Here is a 26,405-nt window from a genome sequence, read left to right on the forward strand (position 1 = left end):
GGAACTTTGGAGGTGAAAGCACTGACTCTGGACTCTCAGTTTATAGTCTAATGTCTGTCAAATGAAGAGCTATAAAGCAAATACAGACTGAGGTCAGTGGGCCGTAGAAGACAGAGTTAGCCTTTTTATCACTCTGCACTGATCCCAACTTTGAGCCGGTGTAACGGTGTTCAACATGAAATCATATAAAAAGCCCAGGGTAATAATAATAAAGAAGAAAGTACATTGGAGGGTCTATAGCATCGCTGTCAAAACTGGGACTTTCTGATCACGTGGTACACAATACAGCCGTGCACGTCGCGCGCTGGGCGGATAAGAGAGGTGAAGCATCGCAGGAGGTGCCAGGCAGGAGCACCATGCCAGGCTGTCAGCTGCTCCGTGTGTGCGCCTCACACCCGGCGGACATCCGTCTCTCATGCTTCTGCTCCGAGTGTCACTAAGCGGACCATGCGGCTGTTCACCGTCTCAGCTCTGCTCCTGTTCTTCCTCAGCTCAGGTATGGACACACAGCCGCTCCTCATCAACACCGCACCGGATTAAACGACACTTACACGCACCCAAACTTCCAAAGCCCGTTTATTCTTGGGGCAGGAGCGCGCGCCGCGCAGCTCGGAGCGTCCGCGCTCATCCACCGTCGCTTTAAAGTTGAGCAGCTTCATCCTTTGGAGCCGTCATGGTGAGGAGGGAAAGCTTAGGTTAAAAAATTGGTTTGCACACATTTACTTTGACACCCGGAGACTGTAGTCACTTCAAGCTCGCCGCGGCTCGCGCTCCCGTGCGTCTGAAGCGATCCGGTAAGTTTGCATCAACAGTGTAGAAACCAGTCGGACTCCACTTTAAACAGTGAAATGTTTCCCTACGTTTGGTCCCATATACTGTGGTGTTCCGCAGTGTCAGGACTGCTGACGTTGCTTCTGTATCAGTCTGGAAAGATGAGTGCTGGAAAAAGTAGAACCAACCATGTCTAAGAAAACAAACTCCATTACGAATGAAGATAGTGGAGTAAAACGATATATAATATTTCACTCTGAAGTGCGAGTGGGTGTTTAAGTAACATGGAAATATTCAAGTAAAGAATATTCCCCCACATTTGTACTCATTAGCAGCACCGTGCATCTGAAGTTTAAATATGAAGTTTTATCTAGAGATGCACCGATCCAATCCGATACTGATACTTGGGCTGATTATATCAGCCTATACCTGATACCGATCCGATCCTGCTGTTGAATGAATGAAGCGTATTTGACAGAAACATTTAGCCTTGTTAAAAAAGGTAACAAATGAACACAGATATAAATGTAATTAATATTATTTATTAACAAATAACAGAGTGTACATAAGTAGCAAAAATAAATAAATAACACTTCCATGTAAAGTACACTGCAAACAGATATTTTTATTCTAACTGGTGTTGCAAACAACATAGAATTGAAGTGACTAGATCGTTGTAACTGTATTGCTGTGTATGATATTAATAAACAGAAATGACTGGATGAGACTGCTGGATCAGATCATCCGCTATCAGATCCAGTTAATTAGTCAATATCGGAGCCGATATACTGATCTGTGCTTCTCTAATTTTATCATTTTGTGCATAAATTGACATCCCCTCGTTCTTCTCAATACCATCAGCATGTTTGAATGTGCAGCAAAGGCAGCATCCATTCTCATTCTATGATGCATGACCCTCTTATTAAAGATGGACTATTATCAGTTTCGGAAATCTTGAAAGCTGCTCAGACCTCATTCAGAACACAAATAATGACTGTGCCGTTCTGTATGTACTGTGCACGCTGTAATTTAGCAAGGTTAACAAGCAGCTACATTCGAAGCTAAAACATTTTAAATGTCAATGTTGTCAGAACTAAAGGTCAGTGCACTCATGGCTTTACAGCATTGGTTCTTTGCAAACTCCATATAAGACTTCCCATGAAGCAAAGTCACTACAGCCTAAGAAATGTAAGAAAATCCATAATGTCTACATTACTGTCTTTAAAAGGCATCAGTGCCGTTTTAAAGCTGAAGTGGAGATACTGGTATCATTTGAAACTAGATAAGGAACCTAAGGAATCCATTGGTACCAATCAATCCATGCTTTGGAACCATGATGGCTTGTCAGTTAGGGGGCTAAATAATGCTTCAAAGTTAGGTTAGGTTTTAGCGAGGAAAAAACTTTTCAAAGGCGTCATTTGACCTGACTTCAAATTATTTGAATGAAAATGTGACAACATGCAGTTTTCCTCATACATTACAAATGTTTTAAATTTAAAAAATGAAATCTAAAATGAGCTATTTGAATATTTCTGCATACTGGGGTCAAAAACATTAATCGGGTCCGATTGGAAAGCTGAGACTCCAAATCACAGCAGGGAAGTATTTTATTTATATTTATATATTTAGTTAGTTAGTTATTTTATTTTTGTCCATTTTTATCAGTTGTCACGATTGTAAAAAAAAAAAAAGGTAAACTTTTCAAAAAATCTGTGTAACAAATGGTATCCCCCCCAAAATTTCTGCAACAACTTATGAGCTATAATTCAGCATGGCTATCATATACTTCCATCGTAATGTTCTAACCCCTTATATACTCTAAATATAAAAAAATCAATATGCGCATAAACAAAACACAATGTTTTTAAGTGAACATATTGACATGGTGCTAAGCTGCTTCTCAAATGAATCTTCAGGTTTCCCATTAAAAAAAGACAAAAATGAGTCCAAAGTGGGTCTGTAAGGGTTATTTTGTACGCTTAAAGTGTAATTCCGGCATAAAATCATCCCAGGGTCTTTTTCGACAAATACACTCATCAAATAAGCCAAGCTGTTTACAATCGCTAACAGCCAAATGTGACTAACACTGATTAGCTCGGGGCAGTACAGTGAAGGCATTAAAATGTCTTTTTTAACCGCTAATACTGCTCAAAATAACACCAAACCTCTGCAGCAGCATGAGAAGAGTCCCTACACAGAAAACAAAGCACCAACAACGTAGTTAGTGAACCCAGAGTTTATTAAAACAGTGTTTTAAAGACTTACCTACTGGCCCCTGTACCAGCTCCTCTCATAGTAAAGTCCATTACAGTGGATTACCAAAGTCAATCCAAAAGGAAGGAGCCCATTGGTGCTTTGTTTTCTGTGTAGGGACTTTTCTCATGCTGCTGCAAAGGTTTGCTGTTATTTTGAGCAGAATTAGTGGTTAAAAAAGACGTTTGAATGCCTTCACCGTACTGCCCTGAGCTAATCAGTGTTAGCCACATCCCACTGTTAGAGACTGTTAGTGCCTCTCCGGGATATTTCCATTAATAGTTGTCACATGAAAAAAATTTGTGGCATTTTTCCAAGCCTAGATAGACAGACTGGAAATGGAGTGAGGGAGAGACATGCAGCAAAGAGCCAGATTTGAACCCTTGGCCAGTGCTTTGAAGACCTTCAGCCTCTTTACGTAGGACACCTGCTCTAACCACTCAGCCACCCTGGCTTATTTGATGAGTGCCTGCGAAAAAGACCCTGAAATGATTTTTTATTTGTAAAATGACATCAATTAGAGATGATCACAGTCACAATATTTACCAAACTGAAACTGAATTTTATTTGTGTGTGTGTGTGTGTGCGTCTGTCTGTCTGTCTGTCTGTCTGTCCGTCTGTCTGTCTGTCTGTTATAGGGCTGGCTCTCCAGATTCAGTGCTACCAGTGTGAGGAGATGACACACGACTGCTCCACACCAGAGTTCATCGTCAACTGCACGGTGAACGTGCAGGACATGTGCCAGAAGGAGGTTCTGGTGAAGGATGATGGTGAGTCCCATCTCTAGGAAAGCTTGTTCCTCCTCACTGCTGTCATAAATGTGTTTTCATCTCTCATTATTCTTCTGTCAGGATATGTCAGAGCAGAACAGCAGATTGGCCTCAATCCAAGGAAAGCCGATTACATTGTGGTGGGGATACGGGTCTGGGATTTCAACCTTGAATTGAGGAACGTGATTCAGAATCCGAAGAGTACTCTTTGTTTGATTTTTTTTACATGGAATCAATATAGCTTAAAGCTTAAGCGATATGAGTGATGGTTCTGTGTGGAGTGTTGCACTCTCCAAGAGCCATCTCATTGTCCCTGAGCACGGTTATTTCATTTCTATTGTGCAGTCATGATTGTACGCAGTTATCTTTTCTGAATCAGTGCAATTATTGTCATGTTTTGAAATGACACCAAGGAAATGGTTTGTGTTGCTTGCATGTTTGAAGTGTCCTTTAACACAAAGCAAGAGAGTTATCCAGCATACTCAGCCAGAAGGCAGTCTCTGCTGTGAGCAGAAATCAAACTTATCTGAGGTTCAGCAGCGACAGGGGCTTCACAGCTCTATAGCTATCATGACAGGATGAAAGTCTTAGCTGCAGGTCAGTATTTGAAATACCAGTCATGGATATAAACAATTCCATTTCCATCTGAGGAGAAAATCTATCAGCTCATGCTGTGCATTTAATGGCAGGTATGTGTTCTTTGTGTGTGTATTCATACCGCTCCAGAAACCCCCAGTCCTGCAGATCCTGCAGTCGAGTCCAGACGATATGAGCATGGTGCAGATATGTCAGATGTGAATTTGTTGGTCAGTGAGCGACAAGAAATTGCCATAGAGTAATGACAATACTAGAAACACTGTCACCATTACCAGGGCCATAGCTGCCACTGAGGACAGTGACGTCGTGTGTTTGGTGTTTTTGAAGTGAATTTGGAGATTTGAGTTACCTGTGGGGAGAATCGAACAGTTAAACACCAACACATTAGGGCTATTACAGGCTGGGTCCTGCATGGTTAGACGTAATATGCTATCTCTTCACTCAAAAATGGGGTTTTCTGGTCTTGATGGCCTCTAAAATTTCAGACATTGACTAAAGTGACTTGTAACTGAGCAAGGTTTGTCACAAGAGACGTGTTTTCACATTCCACTCCTGAAGAAGGAGATGCACTTCTCTGCAATTTGAGATTCAAACGTATCCTGGGCAGCTTAAGTTTGATCTAATAAAGTAATCAATCAATCAATCACTGTCTAATATGTGAAACACTATTCGACGGGGAACAACTTCGACACAACACCGGGAAAAAACCTGAAACCTCCAGCTCAGTCAGCCACTGACAGTTACAAGCTAACAAGCTAACAAACAACAGAAACGAAGAAAAGTTTCTAACTACACTTACCATTCTGATACGTATGATAGTCAGCCATTTTTGGTGCACAGTAGACCCCTCATCTGAGTCGAGAATTTGCTGAAAAAGAAGCTAGGATGATTTTTACGCCGCAATTTCAATTTAAGATTGCATCTGAGACCAGCCTGGTCCCCCCATTTAAAAATGAACTGCTATACGAGAATTCACCATGCCGTCACAACAACAATATTCGTTCTTTTGGGGGGCAAAGGCGATGGCCCCACTAGTAAACAAGCCCTTCCATGTCATTTAACCAGAGTAAATGGCTTGAATTACTGTGTGATCTGCACCGAAGTGGAAGTAGAATTTGTTTACATTTAAATTTCATAGGTGTACATGAACATTTACATGTCATATTAGTCAAATAAACTGACCTTGATGAGAGAAATCAGTAAGAACGTTGGTGGTGGGTTATATTAAAAATGACTTTAAGACTTTATGGTTTATTTTGGAGCTGTTAAAGCATGTCCTTTTATTGTGAAGGACTGAAGTTTGGTCCTGGATGTTTTGACAGCATTGGTGTTAATGTGGACGACCAGCAGCTCCCACTGTTTACGGAGAGGAGATTGGGGTGTCCGACTAGAGGAGAACATGGCTAATTCAGCGCTGTTAGCGTCCTTTTGACCACTCATGTTAACACAAAGATAAATCAGGCCGTTAAAACAATATTTGGTAAAATTAACCCTAAACATTACACCATCATTTAGATTTGTAGGTTAAACAGAAAGTTTGATAGAATTTAGACTAAAAGTGTCCGTCTGGTGACACAGATGTGTTCTCTGTGAGAAAATGTCTCCACAAACACAATAAAAGAAGCTCCTCCTCCAGGCAGTCTGTCAGTCTTCTTTGTTCTCTGGGATAATTTTTTATTTTTAAAATGAACTGCTATTGCAGCTTAATAAATGAGCATGTCTGTCACATCAATTAGAGATGATCACAGTCACAATATTCAACAAACTGAAACTGAATTTTATGTGTTTCTGTGTGTGCCGTGTGTGTGTGTGTGTGTGTGTGTGTGTGTGTGTGTGTGTGTGTGTGTGTGTGTGTGTGTGTGTGTGTGTGTGTGTGTGTGTGTGTTATAGCTACTTGCTTTAACAGCTCCAAAGTAAAGTCTTCTTCATGTCCACTTTGAATGTAAACCACCACCTGAGCCGCTCAGGCTGAGCGTCGCCCAAACGTTCTTACTGCTTTCTCCCATCAAGGTCACTTTCTTTTACTAATCTGACATGTAAATGTTCATATACAAATATGAAATTCCACTTGTAGTTTCTTAGAAGTGGGTAAAAAGTTTCACCCAGTAAAAGCAACACCAAAAGACCAGAAACTGCAGTGGTACAGTTAAGTTTTTGGAGTAATGGCGTCCTGAGCAGAGAATGAAGTCACTTTTCCTCCGTGTATTTTGTAATCTGAGTTTTTCTATTCTTTGATAGACGTGACAAATGTTGTTTTCCACGTATTGGGGAATGATCTGTGAGAGCTGTGTGGAGGCAATCCCAACCCGAAAAGTACAGCTCTGTTTAATACAGCTTTAAATTTGACCACTTTAAAGAGCGGTCAGAGGATCACCAGTCATTAGGATACATTGTCTTGGACCATTGATGTCTGTAAAGAATATTACGGCAATTTATCTGGTGGATTTTCAAAAAGGGGCTGATCAAAAGTCAGCGGATCGCCAAAGTCAGGAACAATCATCCTCTGGGCACCGAAGTGATGGACCGACCAGCAAAAATCCAGTATCAGTCGGGCTCTACACCTGCAAACACGTAAATTACTTCCATCTATTTTCTCTGACCTACAATCACAAAGAACAAAAGTTAAGCACAAAGAAGCTGCGAGCATCCGTCCAGCCTGGCTGGGGGAAGGTAATTATCCACCTGTGGTGTTGCTTTGGTTCATGATGTGCTTCGGTGCTGATCAGCTGTGATGGAGAAGGACATTTTTCCAAAGTCCAATCTTCTTGGTCAAACATTTAGTGCACATATGATACAGTAACTACTGTGCAGTAATGACCAGTCTTTAGAAACATTTAAAACTTTCAGCATTTTATAATTATGGACCTAGAGCCACATGCCATAGTGTATGGGCAACAGCATTAACCTGATGTGGTTGTACCTCAAAATATATTTTGAAACCATTTAAAGAGTTCTGTGTGCAGCTTTCTCAGCTTCGGTGCACATGTTCTACAGCTGCTGTCTTTTATATACGGTGGCCCAGAGAGCTCAACACACTTGCAAACTAAGAAAACACATGCAAAAGAAAAAACATCTTCACCAATTTAACACACATGCTTCAAGTGCACATTAGGTTGGTCTTATTTGGTGAAGATTTATAATTTAGCTCTCAGTATTTTTGTAGCTTCTAACTGAATCTCTGTGGTTTCAAGTTTAGTTTCTTTCCTGCGTCCCTGTATGCACTGTTCTGCTTTACTGCTTTATCATAAACGCCTTTAAATAACCAACACGGGACTTTTATTATGCATGTATGGGAACTGAAATGGGTTTATCCAGTTTACAGCAAACCCCCACCACAGGGACTTCCTGGTTGATCCAATCAGGAAGGTTTCACAATAGAGCAGTTTCTCATTGACCCCCATGTTAAACAGGCTGTTTTCAGAGCATCATTAAACCTGTTTAAGGCCTGGGACACAAAACATTCTAGTCTGTATGTTTAGGTCATATCTCCATGACAACACTGAGGGGGGTGAATCATTTTCGGACCAGGCTAGTTTTTATTTTATTGGAGGTTAAAGTTTCTGAATAATTAGGGGTGGGGCCTCTTGAGTGACAGCTAACCTCTGGCCCTCTCTCTACCTCGGAGGTAAACGTCAGCCAGATGCACGTATCTCCCTCCCCCCAACGTCACATACATGCCCTTAGGAAATGAGGCGGAGTCAATGTCTGACAAGAAGGCGACTCCTGTAGGCTAGGACAATTGGATAAGTTGAGAGAACAGACTTTGACGGGTATGCTACATCCATTTTTTATACAGTCTATGGTTTACAGCTGTTCCTTTGACCACACAACCTGCTTTGATTATTTTAACAGACTTTAAATATGGATGATTCAACCTTTGAGTTTGCAGGTTTTCATTGGTCTTGCATTGTAATGCTGCCTTTTTAGTAATGAATGTGTCTCTGCTGTGTTTATGTGCCTATTTGCTGCGGGTGGTCAGAGCCCAGACACTAAAGGTCACTGTTATGGCCCAGGTCTACTTCATTTTCACACCCAGAGATAATTGGGTCATTTTACCCCTCTGTCTACTGCAGATGAGCAAAAGCAATAAGCTCCTGTCTTTGGAAATGTGGTTCCCAATCCAATGGGCAGGCACACTGCACTATAGAGTCGACAGTTCTTTAATAAGAAAATTTCCGTATGAATGCACATGTACGTCCCAGCCTTTATCTCCCGGTGTTATCATTAGTGCTGCTCTGCATGAAAAGGAGGGCTCAGAAATTCAACTGAACCAAACTTATCACCATTGCTAATGCAGTAGATACATTCACAATTGCGCTGCCCCCTTAATGCAGTGTGCTTAAGTGATAAGAATAGAAATCAGTGAGGCTGTTTGATTCTTCCAAAGTATACTTGCCCCTGTGATTGGGCTCTTTTCTGTCAAAGATTAGACCGTCTGTATCGGGAAGCCATTATACAATCCATCTGCTCCTACAACGTAGCTCTCCAGCTGAGAAAGAGGCTGGCTGGCAGAACTTCAAGGTATCGCTCAAGAGTGAAAATCCTCTGTCAAACCACAACGACTAGAGTGACACACACACACAAACACACACACGCTAACTATCTGAGCCCATCTTCTGTTACTACATCATCATTCCCCTTTGATTACTTCTTGAGAAATGATAAAAAAGTGTGCTTTTCCCTTGCTGAGGACTGTTCCTCTCACGCTGTCTTTAAAGGACAGATGATTGTCACACGCCAGAAGGCCACCTTTCATTTCAGAGGGGGAGTAAGATGTACTGTGATGAGAGATATGAAATGGCCACCCTTCAGTATCTCAGAGGCAATTTAAGGGTTGATGACTAATGTTATAACACACCAAATAAAGCATTGGATTAGAGTTCACAGCGTATGGATAAATCATTGGTACAACAAAGATGTAATACGTGTCGTATTGCTTTCCTTCATTCATCTTCAACTGCTTATCCCGGGGTCGCTGGAGCCGATCCCAGCTGACATCTGGCGTGAGGGGGGGTACGCCAGGACGACAGTCTATCGCAGGGCACATAGAGACGAACAGAGACAGACAACCATTCACACCTAAGGGCAATTTTGTAGAGTCATCAATTAACCTAACACGCGCACATCTTTGGACTGTGGGAGGAAACCAGAGGAAACCCACGCAGACATGGGGAGAACATGCAAACTCCACACAGATGGGTCCAGGCCGGGATGCGAACCTGAAACCTTCTCGCTGTGAGGCGACAGTGCTAACCACTAAACCACCGTGCAGCTCGTGTTGCATTGCTTATGTCAGAATATGTTTTTAAAGCTGCACTGATAAGTATTTTAAGGTTAACAATAGATGAAATGACAGTGTGTAATGGGGTCGCTTGTTTTGAGCTCACAAAGAATAATAACCAACTCTGCAGTTCCCCTCAGCACTAGGGATGTCCATGGTCAGGCTGTTCTCGTGCATTTTTCATATATTTGACGACGAGAAGTAATGCCCAGTAATTTGTGCATTTTCCACAGATTTTATTTTGTGTATTTTTGTTTTTGTAACTGAAAAAAGCAACGCACTGTAATTTGTGTGTATTCCATGCATTGAAAGCAGGAGACGTAGTATAAGACAGCAAACCAAAAACCCAGGACGAGCGGTGTGTGTTTCCCGTTGGCGTTCGTGTCCTGGAAGTACTTAAAAAAAAACTCAACCTTTTTCCTATTGGTGGGACACAATAAAAAAATAAATCAAATTAATTAGGGGCTTTGTAATTAATTAATTGCGATTATCCTTCATCAATATTTGAAACAACAAGCAATATTTTTCAATTTATGACTTTTGATGTATGACTTAATCAATGAATAGACACAAAAATTAATTTAAACAACAAAATGTTTATTTTTATCAGTGAGCACTATTTTTTTGTAAACTTTTACGTCTTAAACTTATTTGTTTTTTATAGAAAATAAAACAGTGCTTAGTACGGTATATTCAAGAAAAGTGGAAACCTAACATTGCAAAAATATTTAGAATGATATCCTTGGCATAAAATAAACAGTTTAACATAGATGCTTTTTCTCCATGTTTTCAAAAACAGAAACAAAAAAGATCCATCAACTAATGACAGTCCCTCAGGAGCGTTGTCTGTGCTAAGGTTAGCTGCAGCATGTTCAGCATTGTCTGTGCTAACATTAGCTGCAGCATGTTCAGTGTTGTCTGTGCTAACATTAGCTCCAGAATGTTCAGCATTGTCTGTGCTAACGTTAGCTGCAGCATGTTTAGCGTTATCTGTGCTAACTTTAGCTGCAGCATGTTCAGCGTTGTCTGTGCTAACGTTAGCTGCAGCATGTTCAGCATTGGGGTGGAGCGGAGGCTGAAAAGCTCTGGTGGGAGGTGAATTTTTACCCAGCCGTGCTCTTCTTTCACTTGGTAATTTTTTTAGAACCCGCCCACTAAACCCAGCAACAACAACTCATCATCGGCAATTTCTCTCGTGTTGCGTCCTGTGCTTCAGTATTACGGGCCATGCGGGACCTCGTGCAATGAGTAACGTTCCGCACTAAGTGCAAAAATAAATTGCGATTAACTGCGTTAATTTTTTTTGTTGTGTTATTTTTTCTTTAATTAATTAACCGTAATTAACACGTTAAAGTCCCAGCCCTACTTTTTAGTAATCCTAACTAAGTGGTTGTATGCTAAAACAGTTCACATAATGGTAGTTCTGGAGAACTGAGAACTTCCAAACTAACTGGGTTTTTCTGGTGATGTCTAGTCGCATTCAGTGTTAACTTGTGCAGCCAGACCATTCACCCTGCGCCGGATGTCAAGCTCTATACCCACTCTGTACACCCAGTCTAGGGGATGTCAAACTTAGTGAATGAAGCATTTAGCAGAAAGATGTTTTTTTCTCAGGGTGTGGAGACCAAAACAGAGCTGAAAGTAGTTGTAGTCACATCAGTAGTTCCTTCTTTCTTTGTGGCTGACTGGTAGTAGGCGGGGCTTAGCTATTAACCCGGGAGCTCAGGTGTGACAGGCTGCTGTGTGGTAGTGTCCATGAGAGGGATTGTAGCAACTGGAGTGAGAGACCTGACCATGGAGCAACTTCTGATGTTTGGCCTTGAGGGCTGAATGCCTACTACCATGCCAGTCATTTCTTCTTAGCTAGTTGCTAACTTTGTCTGTCTATTTGAACATTGTTGCTTAAAAAAATAAAAGACTCCTGCTGCTGCTCCAAAACGTTAAATGACATTAGACATTAGGCAACAGAGCCACTTGAGTAATTGGTCATATGAAAAATATCGAGTGTAACGTTTTAGATTTTTGATTGATGCAAGACAGAAAATGAAAATGCACAGTTAGTTAGGTTGAGTACCTGATATCATCATGAAACTGTACAGAACCAACTGCCCACACCCAAAAACTGTAGATGTTTAATGTCATACAGTACACGTGAATATGTCACAGTTGCTGTCTGTCACTGCAGTTTGCTTCACTCTCCCCGTCGGTTTTTCCTTTCAGTGAAAATATGAAATCATCACAGTATGCACAGAGGCAGTGCAAAGAGTGGAGCAGGGATGGCAAGACAAATACGCATAATGATTCCATGTGGATTGTTATGAAAGGGAGTCTGAGATTAAACAATAGTGGTTATGAGTCAGCTTTGCAGGTGATGCTGATGAAAGTCACAAATTCACAACGTCAACTTATGTACAAGTAACATGAAAGAAAACAGTCCATCTTAAGAATTCGAGGCGCTGTAAAAGTGTTTGTTGATAGACAGGCTGTCACCCCGCAGCAGTACGGTGTGTGTGTGTGTGTGTGTGTGTGTGTGTGTGGTTGTGTGTGTGTGTGGTTGTGTGTGTGTGTGTGTGTGTGTCTGTGTGTGTGTGTGTGTGTGTGTGTGTGTGTGTGTGTGTGTGTGTGTGTGTGTGTGTGTGTGTGTGTGTCATCATGGCAAAATGTGCTCCTGGAGCTACTGTAGATAGAAATACTACAGGGTTGAGTACTTTGCCAGGTATTTATGTCTGTCTGTCTGTCTGTCTGTCTGTCTGCAGTTACCTCTCCGGGAACCATCACCTTATCGTGGTGGAGAGGTTTGTGTCTCTGTGAACCTGAGGGCTGTGTTGTCTGGAGCCTTGTGCTCCTGGTAGGGTCTCCCATGGCAGAGTGGTCTCAGGCGAGGGGCCGGACTTAGAATGGGTCACAAAGACTCAATGGACAAACGAGGAAAAGGAAGAGGAAGAGAGACCCTGCCTGGAGGAAGCCCGGGGCCCCCGTCTGGAGCCAGGCCCAGACGGGAGCTCGCCGGCAAGTGCCTGGTGGCCGGGTTTGCCACGGAGCCCGAAAAAGTGACGTTGCACCTCCCTCCTCTACATCCTGTGGGCCCACCACTCGCAGGAGGAACCACTTGGGTCGGGTGCGCTGCACGGGTGGCAGTGAAGGTGAGGGGCCTCAACGGACCAGACACGGGCAGCAGAAGCTGGCTCTAGGGACGTGGAATGTCACCTCTCTGTCGGGGAGCCGGAGCTCGTGCGGGAGGTGGAGCGCTACCAGTTAGATCTGGTGGGGCTTACCTTCACACACAGTCTCGATACTCCTGGATACCCTATTCTTCTCTAGAGTTGCCCAGGGTGTGAGGCGCCGGGCGGGTGTGGGGATACTCACAAACCCCCGGCTGAACGCTGCGGTGTTGGAATTCACCCCGGTGGACGAGAGGGTTGCCTCCTTACGCCTGCGGGTGGTCGGGGGGAAAACTCTGACTGTTGTTTGTGCATATGCACTGAACAGCAGTTCAGCGTATTCGGCCTTCTTAGAGACCCTGAATGGAGTCGTGCATGGGGCTCCAGTAGGCAATGATGGAGACACCTGGAGAGGCGTGATTGGGAAGAACGGCCTCCCTGATCTAAATCCGAGTGGTTGGCAGTTATTAGACTTCTGTGCTAGTCACGGATTATCTATAACTAACACCATGTTCGAACATAAGGATGCTCATAAGTGTACGTGGTACCAGAGCACCCTAGGCCAAAGGTAGATGATCGATTTTGTGATCGTATCATCTGATCTGAGGCCATATGTTTTGGACACTCGAGTGAAGAGAGGGGCAGAGCTGTCAACTGATCACAATGGTAATGAGTCTTGGGTGAAAGGATGAGGGAAGTGTCTGGGCAGACCAGGTAAGCCCAAACGAGTAGTGCGGGTGAAGGAGGCCCCTGTCTGAGAGATCTTCAACTCACACCTCCGGCGGAGCTTTTCTGGCATCCCTGTGGAGGTTTGGGGCATTGAACCGGAGTGGGCAATGTTCAAAGCTTCTATTGCTGAAGTTGCAGCGGTGAGCTGTGGCCTCAAGGTCTTAGGTGCCTCAAGGGGCGGTAACCCTCGAACACCGTGGTAGACACCGATGGTCAGGGAAGCTGTCCGACTGAAGAAGGAGGCCTTCTGGGATATGCTATCCCAGAAGACTCCGGAGGCAGTTGCAAGGTACTGACAGGCCAGAAGGGCTGCAGCCTCTGCTGTGTCAGAGGCAAAGCAGCGTGTGTGTGGAGGAGTTCGGAGAAGTCAGGGAGAAGGACTTTCGGGCGGCACCAAGGTGCTTCTGGAAAACCATTCGACATCTCAGGAGGGGGAAACGGGGAACCGTCCAAGCTGTTTACAGTAAGGACAGGGCGCTGGTGACCTCAACCGATGAGGTAATCGGGCGGTGGAAGGAGCACTTTGAGGAACTCCTTAATCCAACTAACACGCCCTCTTTTGTAGAGGCAGAGCTGGAGGCTGATGGGGAATCATTGTCAATATCCCTGGCAGAAGTCAATGAGGTAGTCAAACAATTCCACAGTGGCAAAGCCCCAGGGATTGGTGAGATTCGTCCAGAAAAGCTGAAAGCTTTGGGTTTGGAGGGGCTGTCTTGGTTGACACGTCTCTTCAACATTGGGTGGATGTCTGGGACAGTGCCAAGGGAGTGGCAGACTGGGGTGGTGGTTCCTCTGTTTAAAAAGGGGGACCAGAGGGTGTGTGCCAATTACAGGGATATCACACTACTCAGCCTCCCTGGTAAAGTCTACTCTAAGGTGCTGGAATGGAGGGTTTGTCCTATTGTCGAACCTAAGATTGAAGAGGAACAATGTGGATTCCGTCCTGGACGTGGAACAACGGACCAGCTCTTCACTCTCGCAAGGATCCAGGAGGGGGCCTGGGAGTATGCCCATCCAGTCTACATGTGTTTTGTGGATCTGGAGAAGGCATATGACCGGGTCCCTCGGGAGATACTGTGGGAGGTGCTGCGGGAGTATGGGGTGAGGGGGTCACTTCTGTGGGCCATCCAATCTCTGTACACCCAAAGCGAGAGCTGTGTCCAGATCCTCGGCAGTAAGTCGGATTCGTTCCCAATCCCTTTCGTGATTTTCATGGACAGGATATCGAGGCGTAGTTGTGGTGGGGAGGGGTTGCAGTTCGGTGGGCTGAGGATCTCGTCTCTGCTTTTTGCAGATGATGTAGTCCTGATGGCATTTTCGATCAGTGACCTTCAACACTCACTGGATCGGTTCGCAGCCGAGTGTGAAATGGCTGGGATGAGCACCTCTAAATCTGAGGCCATGGCTCTCAGCAGGAAACCGGTGGATTGCTTACTCCAGGTAGGGAATGACTCCTTACCCCAAGTGAAGGAGTTAAAGTACCTCGGGATCATGTTCAAAAGTGAGGGGACGATGGAGCGTGAGTTTGGAATCGGAGCAGCAGGGGCGGTGTTGCAGTCGCTCTACCGCACCGTTGTGGCGAAAAGAGATCTGAGCTGGAAGGCAAAGCTCTCGATCTACCGGTCAATCTTTGTTCCTACCTTCACCTTTGGTCATGAAAGCTGGGTCATGACCGAAAGAACGAGGTCGCGGGTAGAAGCGGCCAAAATGAGTTTTCTGTACTCTTTCTTGTTTCTGTACTGCCTCTATGGCAGTAAGATGTAACTGCAGCTGAGCCTGTTCTTTCAGAGTCTCCATCTTGTCTCGTTCATGGTCACTGTGTGTTGACAATTGTATTTATTTATTGAAACACATTCACCTCTCTACTTTCAGTCTGTCCCCTATATGTTACCCTCTTAAATTCATACACACACACACACACACACACACACACACATGTTCCTATTACACTTCTGTCCTTTCTACAAGCCTGATTTAGAAGTTGTAGTGTCATTGTATCACTTTGCCAACAGTTTATTAATTCAGATAACCTTTAGAAGACGTCAATTAAATTCAACCATCCAAAGTGGCAACTGTGTTACCCGCCACGGGTGAAATTCACCCGCATTTGGCGGGTGTAAAAGACAAGCCCTGGTCACTAACTTGGCGGCTTATTTACATCCAGCCCGCGAATGTCGCCACAGACCAGGATATTGGAATACTCTGCAAAGAGGCGACAAGTGCTTTCATTAGTGGGTCATATGATCAATCACCATCGTTTTAACTCCCTATTTAATAGATATTAACTTAAATGACAATTAAATAGATGGAAATTTTACGGGGTAGAGCTTTAAGTACAGATATGAGACTGAGCAAAGTAAAGCTTGATTTCACAACCTGAAACTTCTGCATCTCATCTGTAAATTAATTGTTCGAGCATCGGGCTGTTTCCAGGACACTTATTCAAATCGCTTGATTGCTTTCACAAGAAAACTCATAACTGAAGGATGACGATGATCAGAGCACATGATGAAATCAGGAGCAGAGGAGCGCTGTTACAGACTTGTAACAGCGAGAGTTGATGAGGTTATGTAATGACCTTGTCCATGATGTGATTCTGAAAATCCCTCTGGGTGGGGTCGTCAAGTGGGCTCATTATCTCAGGCAGCAGCAGACACTATCACTCATCAGAATGTCCCAGGATCAAGCTGTCAGATGTTTCAAAACCGTGATAGCAGACTGATGCACAGTCACACGGATGGTTCTGATTATGTAATAGCAACTGGCTGTCCTAGCTGGTGCGACACTGACGGCGTGGGTCACGCTGCTTTTCATGTTAACAGTCAAAGAGCAGGACAGAGGCAAGCGTAGACTGCACTCGTGTCCTCCTGATTTCATGGCTTATCTAAATAGGTTTTTGCAATTTAAAAAAGTTAATTTACTATATCACGAAAAGGAAATGGGAATGTGGTTATTCACAGTAGTTTATATTCATTTGGTCAAAGAGAGGGACCGTGTAAGGAGTGTCACGTGGAATTTAGTTTGCTCTGGATGCTCAAGGTTTAATAGCTTTCTTCACTGCAGTGTGTCATTAATTCAGAACTAAAATATATTGATGGATATCCATGAAAGGTTGTGCAGACATTCATGAATCCTACTGATTTTGATGATCACTTGCCTTCTTCAGCGCCGTGACATCTGTGATTTTAAGTAAAATATCTCAACTGTTAGATGGAACACGCATTCATGTTCCCCTCAAGATGCACTTGTGTAATTTCTCAACCTTTCCTCTAGCATCATCATGCATTATTCACTTCAAATTATGGACATTCCCAAAAGCCTAAAAGTAGGCTACAGGTGAGGCAGAACTTGATCACTTTTGTTTCATTCTTTTATCACCAAAAATACCTGCTATAAATTCTATTATCCTTCTGGCCATTTATCTGGATGACATCTTTATGTTGGCTCATATAGCAACTGTCATCTAATTTCGCTGCTTAGTCAAGTTTGATTTAGATGGATAATAAAGCCCACAGAGCACACTGAGACATCCTGCAGGTGATGCACCACTCCATCCAAGAAACAGTAGCTTTTTACATTGGGTCAAGGGCAGTCCAGGCACAATGTTTTATTTAAAAGCAAGATACAAAAAAACTATGTGTTGAATTAGTGATGTATTCTACTTTCTTATCTCGTTCTGTTAGGATATATGCATAGAGGTAAGATAAATTGTTAATCCTAGATGGAAGGTTTTACTAAAAGCTCTTTGGGTTTCCTACCCCTCCTGCACAATCTATGCAATGCTTGTTGTCACAGCGTTAGAGTGTATATATGACAATTCACCACAACGTCCCAGCAATAATATACGTTCGTCTGGCCGAGACGATGTCACCACCAGTAAACAAGCCCTTCTGACCAACAAAACAGAGTAAATAGCTTGGATCACTGGGTGATCTGCACCGAAGTGAGAATCTACAAGCTAAATTTCATATACGTACATGGACATTTAAATGTCATGTTGATGGGAGAAAGCAGTAAGAACGTTTCGGCTACGCTCAGCCCGAGCGGCTCAGGTGGTGGTTTACATTAAAATGACTTTAAGACTTTACGGTATATGTTGGAGCTGTTAAAGCATGTCCTTTTATTGTGAAGGACTGAAGTATGGTCCATGATGTGTTGACAGCATTGATGTTAATGTGGACGACCAGCAGCTCCCACTGTTTACGGAGAGGAGATATAAAGAGTTAGCACACGGCTAATTCAGCAGTGTAAGAGTCCTTTTGACCACTCGTGTAAACACATAGATAAATCAGGACGTTAAAACCATATTTGGTTACAAAGATAAGAAGTTAGACTTTAGTTTAACACCATTAAATTAACTCACAACATTACACCATCATTTATATTTGTAGGTTAAACAGAAAGTTTGATAGAATTTAGAGAGAAACTGTCCATCTGGAGACACAGATCTGTTTGACCTCCTCACCCACAGGTTCCGCTGGATAAATTAAGTATTTTCTGAAATAAATCGATAAAACCCTGCACCTTTTGCTCTATATCAGGCGGCTCAACCCCAATCTTAACACATTTTCGTTTTTAACTATGTAACAGTGTTTACAGTAGCCGGCTGGTCAGCTTCAGGTCAGTGGAAGATGCTCGTGTTCTGCAACCCAGAAAGATCTTTGAGCCTATTTTTTACAGACACTCTGAAATTCTGTATACAGATGGACGTATTGACAGCTCCCTGAAAGTGAAGCCAAAACACCTGGACTAATAGCTGGCTGCCAGCACGGGGCGATCCAGTATGGGTCATTAACGTGGTCATCATCGATTGTTAGTGGATCTGAAGGGGGCCAAAGTAAAAAGTCAAAGTACATGTCAAATCCATTTTTGGATGGTTTTTGTCATTTTAGGTCATTCTAATCACACTGACACAAGTGTTAATGTCTCTGATAAATTTGGTTTTATTAGTTAATTGATGCTTTAAAAACGGGGTGTAACGTCATGATTGACAGCCGAGATTGACTCACAATTTGTCGGGCAGATTTATGGGCGGGACTTCGATACCGCACCTGTATTTCCATCTTTATGTACAGTGATGGTTACAGTGTATATACATTAGTTTTATCACTGCAATTGTGCTAATAACGTAAACTAAACTACTGCCATTTATGTTATTCACTACTTGGAGTCTATACTGACTGTTGGGAAGCAAATACTTGTCTTGACAACAGTATGTGTGTTTTCCCAAAACCACAGAAGTACAACCAATGTCAGAGATTATTTTTGTTTATTTGGTTAAAATCTCATTTAGAGGAGCAATCAAAAGTTCTCCACACTCTCGGACATATTGGTCTGCTCGCTCTTCCCTGTGCAGCCGACCATGCTGATCCTGATTAAACTGAAGTTCTCTCAGCGCTCCAAAGTTGGTATGAAATCTCACCCTTTCCCCCATAAATTACCTCAACAGCATCATTTAGATAGAAGTGCTGAATCTTAGTATTTCCACACAAATTAAATAAAATCCCCCCTAAGCGCTTCAAACGTTATAAAGTAAGTGTTTTCCAGTTGTGCCGTCTGAGATTAATTTTGCTGATATTTGCTTAACAAATGCAGCACAGCACCGCATATATTCACCATGCTTATACTTGGTATATATGAAATATAATTACAGTGCACCAGAGTTATGTTTGTGTGTATCTGTCCTGAATTTCAATTAGAACATTCCTCCTGCCATGCATAATGTCAAGACAATAATTCAATATTAGACCATTAACAACTTAATTAATAATTAGGAAGTTTTTCAGTTGATAATAATAGATCATAGTGCAGTAATAAACTTTGACTTTGTCTCTTCAACCTTTCAACTAATTAGGATGTCAATAACACCAGCAATAGCTAAATAAATGAGTTATATAAGAGCAGAGTGAGCGCCCCTGTAATGTTGCTATGTGGTTTGATAACAGCAGTTCTGTCTCTCACTTTCAGCGTTGTATTTAAAGTGGTGCACAGCCTTGACACATTTATCTGCCGGGACAGTTGCAGTTTATTTGTGGAGGTGCTGAGGTAATATTCTGAGGTAATATTTCACTTTGCTGGTACATTCTTATCTTTAGTGTAAACCCTTCGGAGGAGTCCTTGACTGGAAAGTAGTCACTGAAAATGATATTGTTAAACAAACACCTAGGGAAGCAGCCTACGATAATATCACATGACTGAGGCTTTATATTTAAGCATACATATTTGGTTATGAAAATGTTAATGTAAAGTGTAATGTATCAGTAATCATGAGACAACTTTTGTAGACATGATTTAAGAATGGATTCTAAGCTAATTAAGGCAACGGCATGTAAAAAATCAACTAGTAACTGCATTTGAAATGTATTTTTTATACTTAAGTCAATAAAGCAGAATGGGAAAAAATGTTTTATATTATTTTTATTTTCTGTTTTACAATCTCTGATGATCTGTATATCAGAAGATGTTCCTCGGATCTTTATCATGAGAACCATGGCCAACCATGTGACAACTCTTCAAAGCAGTGCTGACATAAATGTGTACTTGATTAGGATTAGAAGAAAGTCATGGTTTGGCTTGGTACTACCTCCTCTTCCTCCTCCTTACGCCAAGATCACAGGTTTTATACTCTACGCACCTCATTTTAATGGAATACACATCAAATAAATACATGGAATACACACAAACTGCAGTGCATTCACTTGTAGTTATAAATGAATGAAACACACATGAAATAATATGTGGAATTAACACACATTTTGTGCAATACTATTCGTATGATATCCTACAAACCAAAATTTCAGTTGTCACATAGATCGGCTCAGATTTAGAGTGGGTCGTACACACTTTCAGTAGAACGGTGGTTCGATCCTCCTGTCTGCATGTCAAAGTGTAAATGTGGTTTGGATGATTAGGTTAGATTAAACAATGGGCGACGTTCCTAAATTAGGGATACATTTTATAAATGAAAGAAAAAATATATTACAGAGCATTTAGGCCTAAGACCCTTTCTATACAGGTTTTCATAAGTGTGTGCTATTTTGCCACCTAATGCCAATGGACATTTAACAAAACGCTGCCTACAGCTACCTGTTGCCTCTGATGGTTGCGGTGTGGCTGTGGACTCGTCATTTCACTCTTAGCATACTGCCTGTTTTTTCTTTTATTCTTATCGCAATAGACATAGAACAGCTGATCATGAAGTTGTAATGATGAATATCCAAAGGAGCTCCTCATTTCACCACAGAACCTAAATACATGTGTTGTTGAAGCTAAAGAGGCCAGATAAGATACATTCAGAGGAAGCTTGTGTGTGTGTGTGTGTGTGTGTGTGTGTGTGTGTGTGTGTGTGTGTGTGTGTGTGTGTGTGTGTGTGTGTGTGTGTGTGTGTGTGTGTGTGTGTGTGTGTGTGTGTGTGACTGTGTGTGACTGTGTGTGTGTGTGACTGTGTGTGTGTGTGACTGTGTGTGTGTGTGTGTGTGTGGGCAGAAGGCGGCCTCTGTAAAGTGACGCCGCTGCCTCCTTGTTAAACACATCTGTAGTCCGCTGGTGCACGGGACATTTACCAGTTTTTCAGGGGCATATTTTACAGCTTGTTCCACACGTTCTATGAATCTATGAGAGTGCAGAGACATTGTGATGTGACGCCATAGTCTGACGCTAGCATCCTGTTAGAACGTAGTAGTTTCCTGCTACTCTCTGAATCAAACACGATGAGGGATGCACTGCCTGTAGTGCTCTATGATTGGCTGATCTGCGTGTCTTTAGGGCAGTGCATGAGGTGGACTAGCCAATAGTGGAATTTGGCTGAGGAAAAAAAGAGAACGACAGTGGATAGAATGTGGCCTAAAGACGATACTACGATCTCTCTGTTTTCGTAGATCGTTCTAATCCTTCACATTCTCATATCGTCTTATCGCCCACCCCTACCTTAAGCTGTGTAGAGTCGTGTTAGGTTACTGCTGATGAAAACCCAACACTTTGTGATTTTTATTTTACAGCTGCATTGGCTTCTAATTAGCGACATCAGATGTTGCAAAGAAAGAACAAGAATGTCTGTAATATCCTACATATTAATGAATTCGGGTTCATTCTATGAAATAATTCTTAAAATAATGTTGTGTTCTAACAGTAGTCCCTGGGGACCCCCATGCCACCGGCACTGCCGCCTTTTCCAGGCAACCGCAGATCTCCAGAGATCCGTGGATAACAGCGGGGGTACAAACACAGACACATCGTTGACAGTCTGATAATAACATCCTAAACACTCTCACTGGTTTCTTTGAAATGGGAAATACTTATAAAATAATCATGTTTAAAAATACAAAAATACACAGAGATCGCTGTGGCTCAGACACAAAGCCAGCGAATGAGACATAGTTCTGCGTACAGCTGAACAGACGGCACTTCACTGTGGCCGGGGCACACGTGTGTTCACGCGGCTAAATGAATGTGGCCATGTGCGGCCCAGAACCCGTCTGATTGTGGTCTGAGCGATCCTGTCTCAATGCATCCTCAGTGAATGCATCATAATTATTTCCTTATAATGCTCTATAGATGTGTTCGTCATAGAAACCAATTGTTTTTGACACCTTACTAAAATTGAGAAAAAAGCCTGATAAAATGTTACAACTAAAGCAGTTCTGAAAAGGCCAAGGAGCTGAAAGCATTTTAATTTAAAGACCTGTCGGCACTTTAAGTGTCACTTGTAAGCACTTAAGAAGTTGAACTAACATTTGAAGAGCATGCACTGAACTATAATTTAAGAATGGGTGTTTAAGGCCTACTAAGTTCTCACATACAAGGAATTTGCCTTGGTGTTTGGTGCACACAATAGACACATAAAGAGGAATAAAAATAAAAGCAATAAAGCAAAGTACTACAACAGTCAATAAAATAAACTTAGAATGGGAAAATGGCCATAAATCATGATGATTATACAATAGAAATACTTTCACCAAATATGTAAAATGCAACCGTTTAGAATTTGTAAGCGGTAGGCCTACAGATTTGTTTAAGATACGCAAACATACAACAAACATATAAACAGGATGAGCACTGAGTTCACAGTAAGGGAGCAATAAGAGTTTGTGTCAGAGGGGGTCCCCGGTCAGGGAGCAGCTGCTCATGTGACGGGAGGCTCCTGCCATTTTTTAATGAAAGAATGACAGGTGACAGTGTCGGCGGGGACAACTGTAAAAATGGCACTTAATATGTCGGAGCTGCCAGTTGTAGTTTAGTTAAAATTGTGTGATTGTGAAATTCCATCTGAAGTGTTAGAACTAGGAATGCACAATAAATCATCAGCCGATGATTGGAAGTTCTGCATTATTCCGAAAATGAAATGACAGTATAGCTGATCAATTATCGGCTGATAATATTAAGCCACATTGCGTTCATTGACTTTACGAGTGCAGCATGTACACACTGTAATACAGTAGGTGGTGGTACACGCCTTTAAATGTCTGATTCGACAGATTACATTATGACTAATCATTTAATTTCAATTATTAGGTCAAAAACACTATACAAGCCAAAATAAGAACTTTACTAGAAAAAAATAAATAACCATTTAAAGAGTCAGAACTATTGTTAACAATAGTTAAATTTAGTTTTCCTTTCTTACCCTCAGGTTATAATGTTCTTTTTCAAATACAAACATTTAAAATGATCAGTTAGACAGACAAAGCTCAAGTGTCTCTGTGTGTTGGTACGTTAAACAGCTGAAGACAGTTTGCCACTTTACTCACTCACCCACCCACTTTAACGTTCTTCACAATACACACCAGTGCAAAGGTCTGGGGAAATGATAAAACGTGATGTCCTAACACTGAAAAACTGCAAAGGGCATAAAACGCTGAGCTAATACGATGGCATGGTAAGTGATTGTTTGAGGTGAGAGAAGCCATCAAATCTGTATTCTCTGTCAGTGACTCTCCCACTTTTACTGCATCTCATTTTCCACTGACTGCCCGTGTTATCGCCCCTCGCTGTTTTCCAATTACTGCTCCAGATAAAAATGACAGATTATATACACCATTTATAACCACAGGATTTTCTTACTTTGAGCTATTTCCCATATTTGTCCCCCAGATTTATTTTTCCAGTTCATAATATAAAAGTGCCAGAGATCCTCAGAAGTGTCTGCCGTCCTATAGGAGTGTGACGGCTAAAATGTGGGATATAAACTCGGCGTGAGTCAGGTTTTATTCTCCGGGCTTTGTGAGAGGCGGGGCATTTCCTTCCAGACCAATTCAACGTTTCATGCTGTTGGATTACTCAACACTATCTGGGACCTCCACTGATATTTGCAATATGTAAGACATGGGAGGATGCACAATTTAAATGAACACGCAGCATTTGGCTGTTACTATGCCTGTATCTGTTGCGTTTGCGCGGAGAGGGGAGTGAGGCACTAAAAGGCTTATTGAAAGTTCATGTGCTGTGAAAGTGTTTTGTGATCTTACTCCTCAGAACCCTCACACTTTTCCCACAGCTTTCTGTAATTACGACAGAGCCTGGATGGTACAAGGGGGTGAACTCACAGTGCTAAAATATTTATTCACAAAAACTAAGCCTGGAGGTTTGTGGAGCTCTTCGTGGGCACAGGGTGCACAATAAATTATCTTCCTGAGGGTTCACAAATAAATTTGCAGGGTTCAATTGAGGAACGGACTAATTATTAACAAATAGCTAGGAAGTTGGTGAATAACTGTGAATGATAATATAAAAGATAATGATAGGAACAGACTGCTAGATGAGATACCATGATTATAAAGTGTCTATGGTAAATGCAAATGCGTCTCCAGTAGTAACCATGAAGAGTCCACATTATGAACACCTGAGGCCAAACTCCTGGATTCTCTTCTTCTTCTATTTTAAGTTAGAATCTGTCATTGGAGGAAAAGCAGCATTGTCAGTGCTCATTCACTGTCCGTACACATTGTTACAGAAAAAGAATGCACCGTAATTTGTTTTGAATCCATGTATTTATTACTGTAGAAATCATTTTTAAAAAAGGAGATCAGGTACGCGTAGCACGTTTCGTGCAGAGCAGAGGGCAGTGGCAGAGCCTGAAATGGCATGAGAGTTAGACTGGCAAAACAGGAAACAAACTATAGCCTGGCCGAGGTTGTGACACTACAGTGGTGTAGTAGAAATCTTCTTTTATAATGTTAATCAGAAACTTCAATTCTATATCATGACAGCACTACTGTGAAAATATATTGGGCCTCATTCACCAAGTTCTTTCTTAGATATTCTTAAGAAAAGTCTACGTCCAATTAATCACGTTGTTAGCTGTTTGGACTGTGCCTCTGTAATTGAAAGCGAGTGCTAGAGGATCCTAATTAGCAGGTATACGCCCTGCCATTCCCCATATAAGGGCATGAGACCGCAGGGTCGTGTGCAAACAGCTACGCGTAGAAATGGGAAAGAAAAGTTGAGGGAATCAAGTGAAGAATGCCCAAATGAAAGCCTACAGGGAGTGGAGCCCCAGACTCCAAATGTTAAAAAAAAAATCCAATTTAAACAGTTCAGAAATGCAGTTAAGCTGCTTTCACCTGGTAAAGCATGTGCTCCAGGATGTGTTCTCACTGCTGAGTCAGGAGTTCCAGTCCAGTTCTGTGCTGCATGTCGTCCCCTCTCTTTTCTCTGTCACTCTTCAGTTATTACACTGTTCCATAAAGACTTAAAACCAGCCCAATCAATATTAAATTGATTTGAATTGATTCATTATTTAAATGATCAACAATTGACTGATAATAAACATACTGTACTGTACTATTAGATATTTAGTATTTAAGAGTGCTCTTGAGTGTAGATCCTGTTCTTACCTCAGAACAAATCCCAAATAAGCAAACATTAGTGAATGTGAAAGGATTTTAAGGAGAGATTTCTTCTTCAGAACGGTTGCTGAATGAGGCCCACTGTGTGCCAGATAGAACACATAGCAAAGAAAAAGTAGCAGGTCTGATGTTGTGATGACTCAGTGGGAAAGGAACCATCGACCCTGCTACCTGTGCTGCTAACAGCTGACTGACTTGACTGACTGACAGCTCTCTTCTTTCACAGGGCCGCCTCACTATTACCTATTATTATCATACTATTACTGAGTTTCTCTGGCTTGTATTAATAACCATCTAATGTGAATTTCTGATTTCTGAGACTATGTTGTCCTTGAAGGCACAATCAAGTGCCGCCTTTAAAGTGACTACTGAAGATCCTCTGGATATATAAACATATATATATATATATATATATATATAATATATATAGATGTATAAAAGTCTCCCCACTGAGGGTTTAAATGCAAGAAGGGCTGTGGTTTTCCCCATTCATGGATTAATTATACTAGACACTGGGATCATTTCATGCAAATCTTGTAGAGACACAGAGGTGAGTCAAGTGTTGTGACTGCAAAAGGAGCATTAGTCCAATTATACTGAGATGTTTCCCTTTAGCTTGGGTTCCCCTTGATGAAATAATACGTCCTATTTATCCTTGATTACATGCCTCCATTTTCACTGTTTCCCTCTCTGACACACACACACACTTTAATCCTCTCATTACGAGCCTAATGCATCCATTTCTGTCCTTGTTTCAGGGATACACTACCGCAAGTCCTGTGCCTCGTCAGGAGCCTGTCTCATCGCCTCTTCTGGTTATCAGCAGTTCTGCACGGGCAAGCTCAATTCAGTGTGCATCACCTGCTGTAACACACCCCTGTGTAACGGCCCGCGGCAGAAAAAACGACCCCAGCCGTCGGCCGCCATAACCCTGGCCACGCCGCAGATCCCTGTGTTTTCTCTCTGCATCCTCCTCCTGCTGTCCTCCACCCTGTGCTGA

At 42.2% G+C, this 26,405-nt stretch overlaps 1 protein-coding gene across 1 annotated transcript; it reads left to right on the forward strand.

Annotated features, from left to right (window-relative positions):
• Nucleotides 1-447: 447 nt before the first annotated feature.
• Nucleotides 448-26,405, forward strand: LOC310953082 (ly6/PLAUR domain-containing protein 1-like; the record flags this gene model as incomplete). The annotated part of the gene is made up of 3 exons (XM_083922000.1): nt 448-496; nt 3,663-3,794; nt 26,164-26,405. The coding sequence occupies 3 exons, from the start codon at nt 448-450 to the stop codon at nt 26,403-26,405; spliced, it is 423 nt and encodes a 140-aa protein (XP_083778126.1).

Source organism: Echiichthys vipera, assembly GCF_963691815.1.
Source record: "Echiichthys vipera genome assembly, chromosome: 10".
In the NCBI taxonomy this organism is placed as follows: Eukaryota; Metazoa; Chordata; class Actinopteri; order Perciformes; family Trachinidae; genus Echiichthys; species Echiichthys vipera.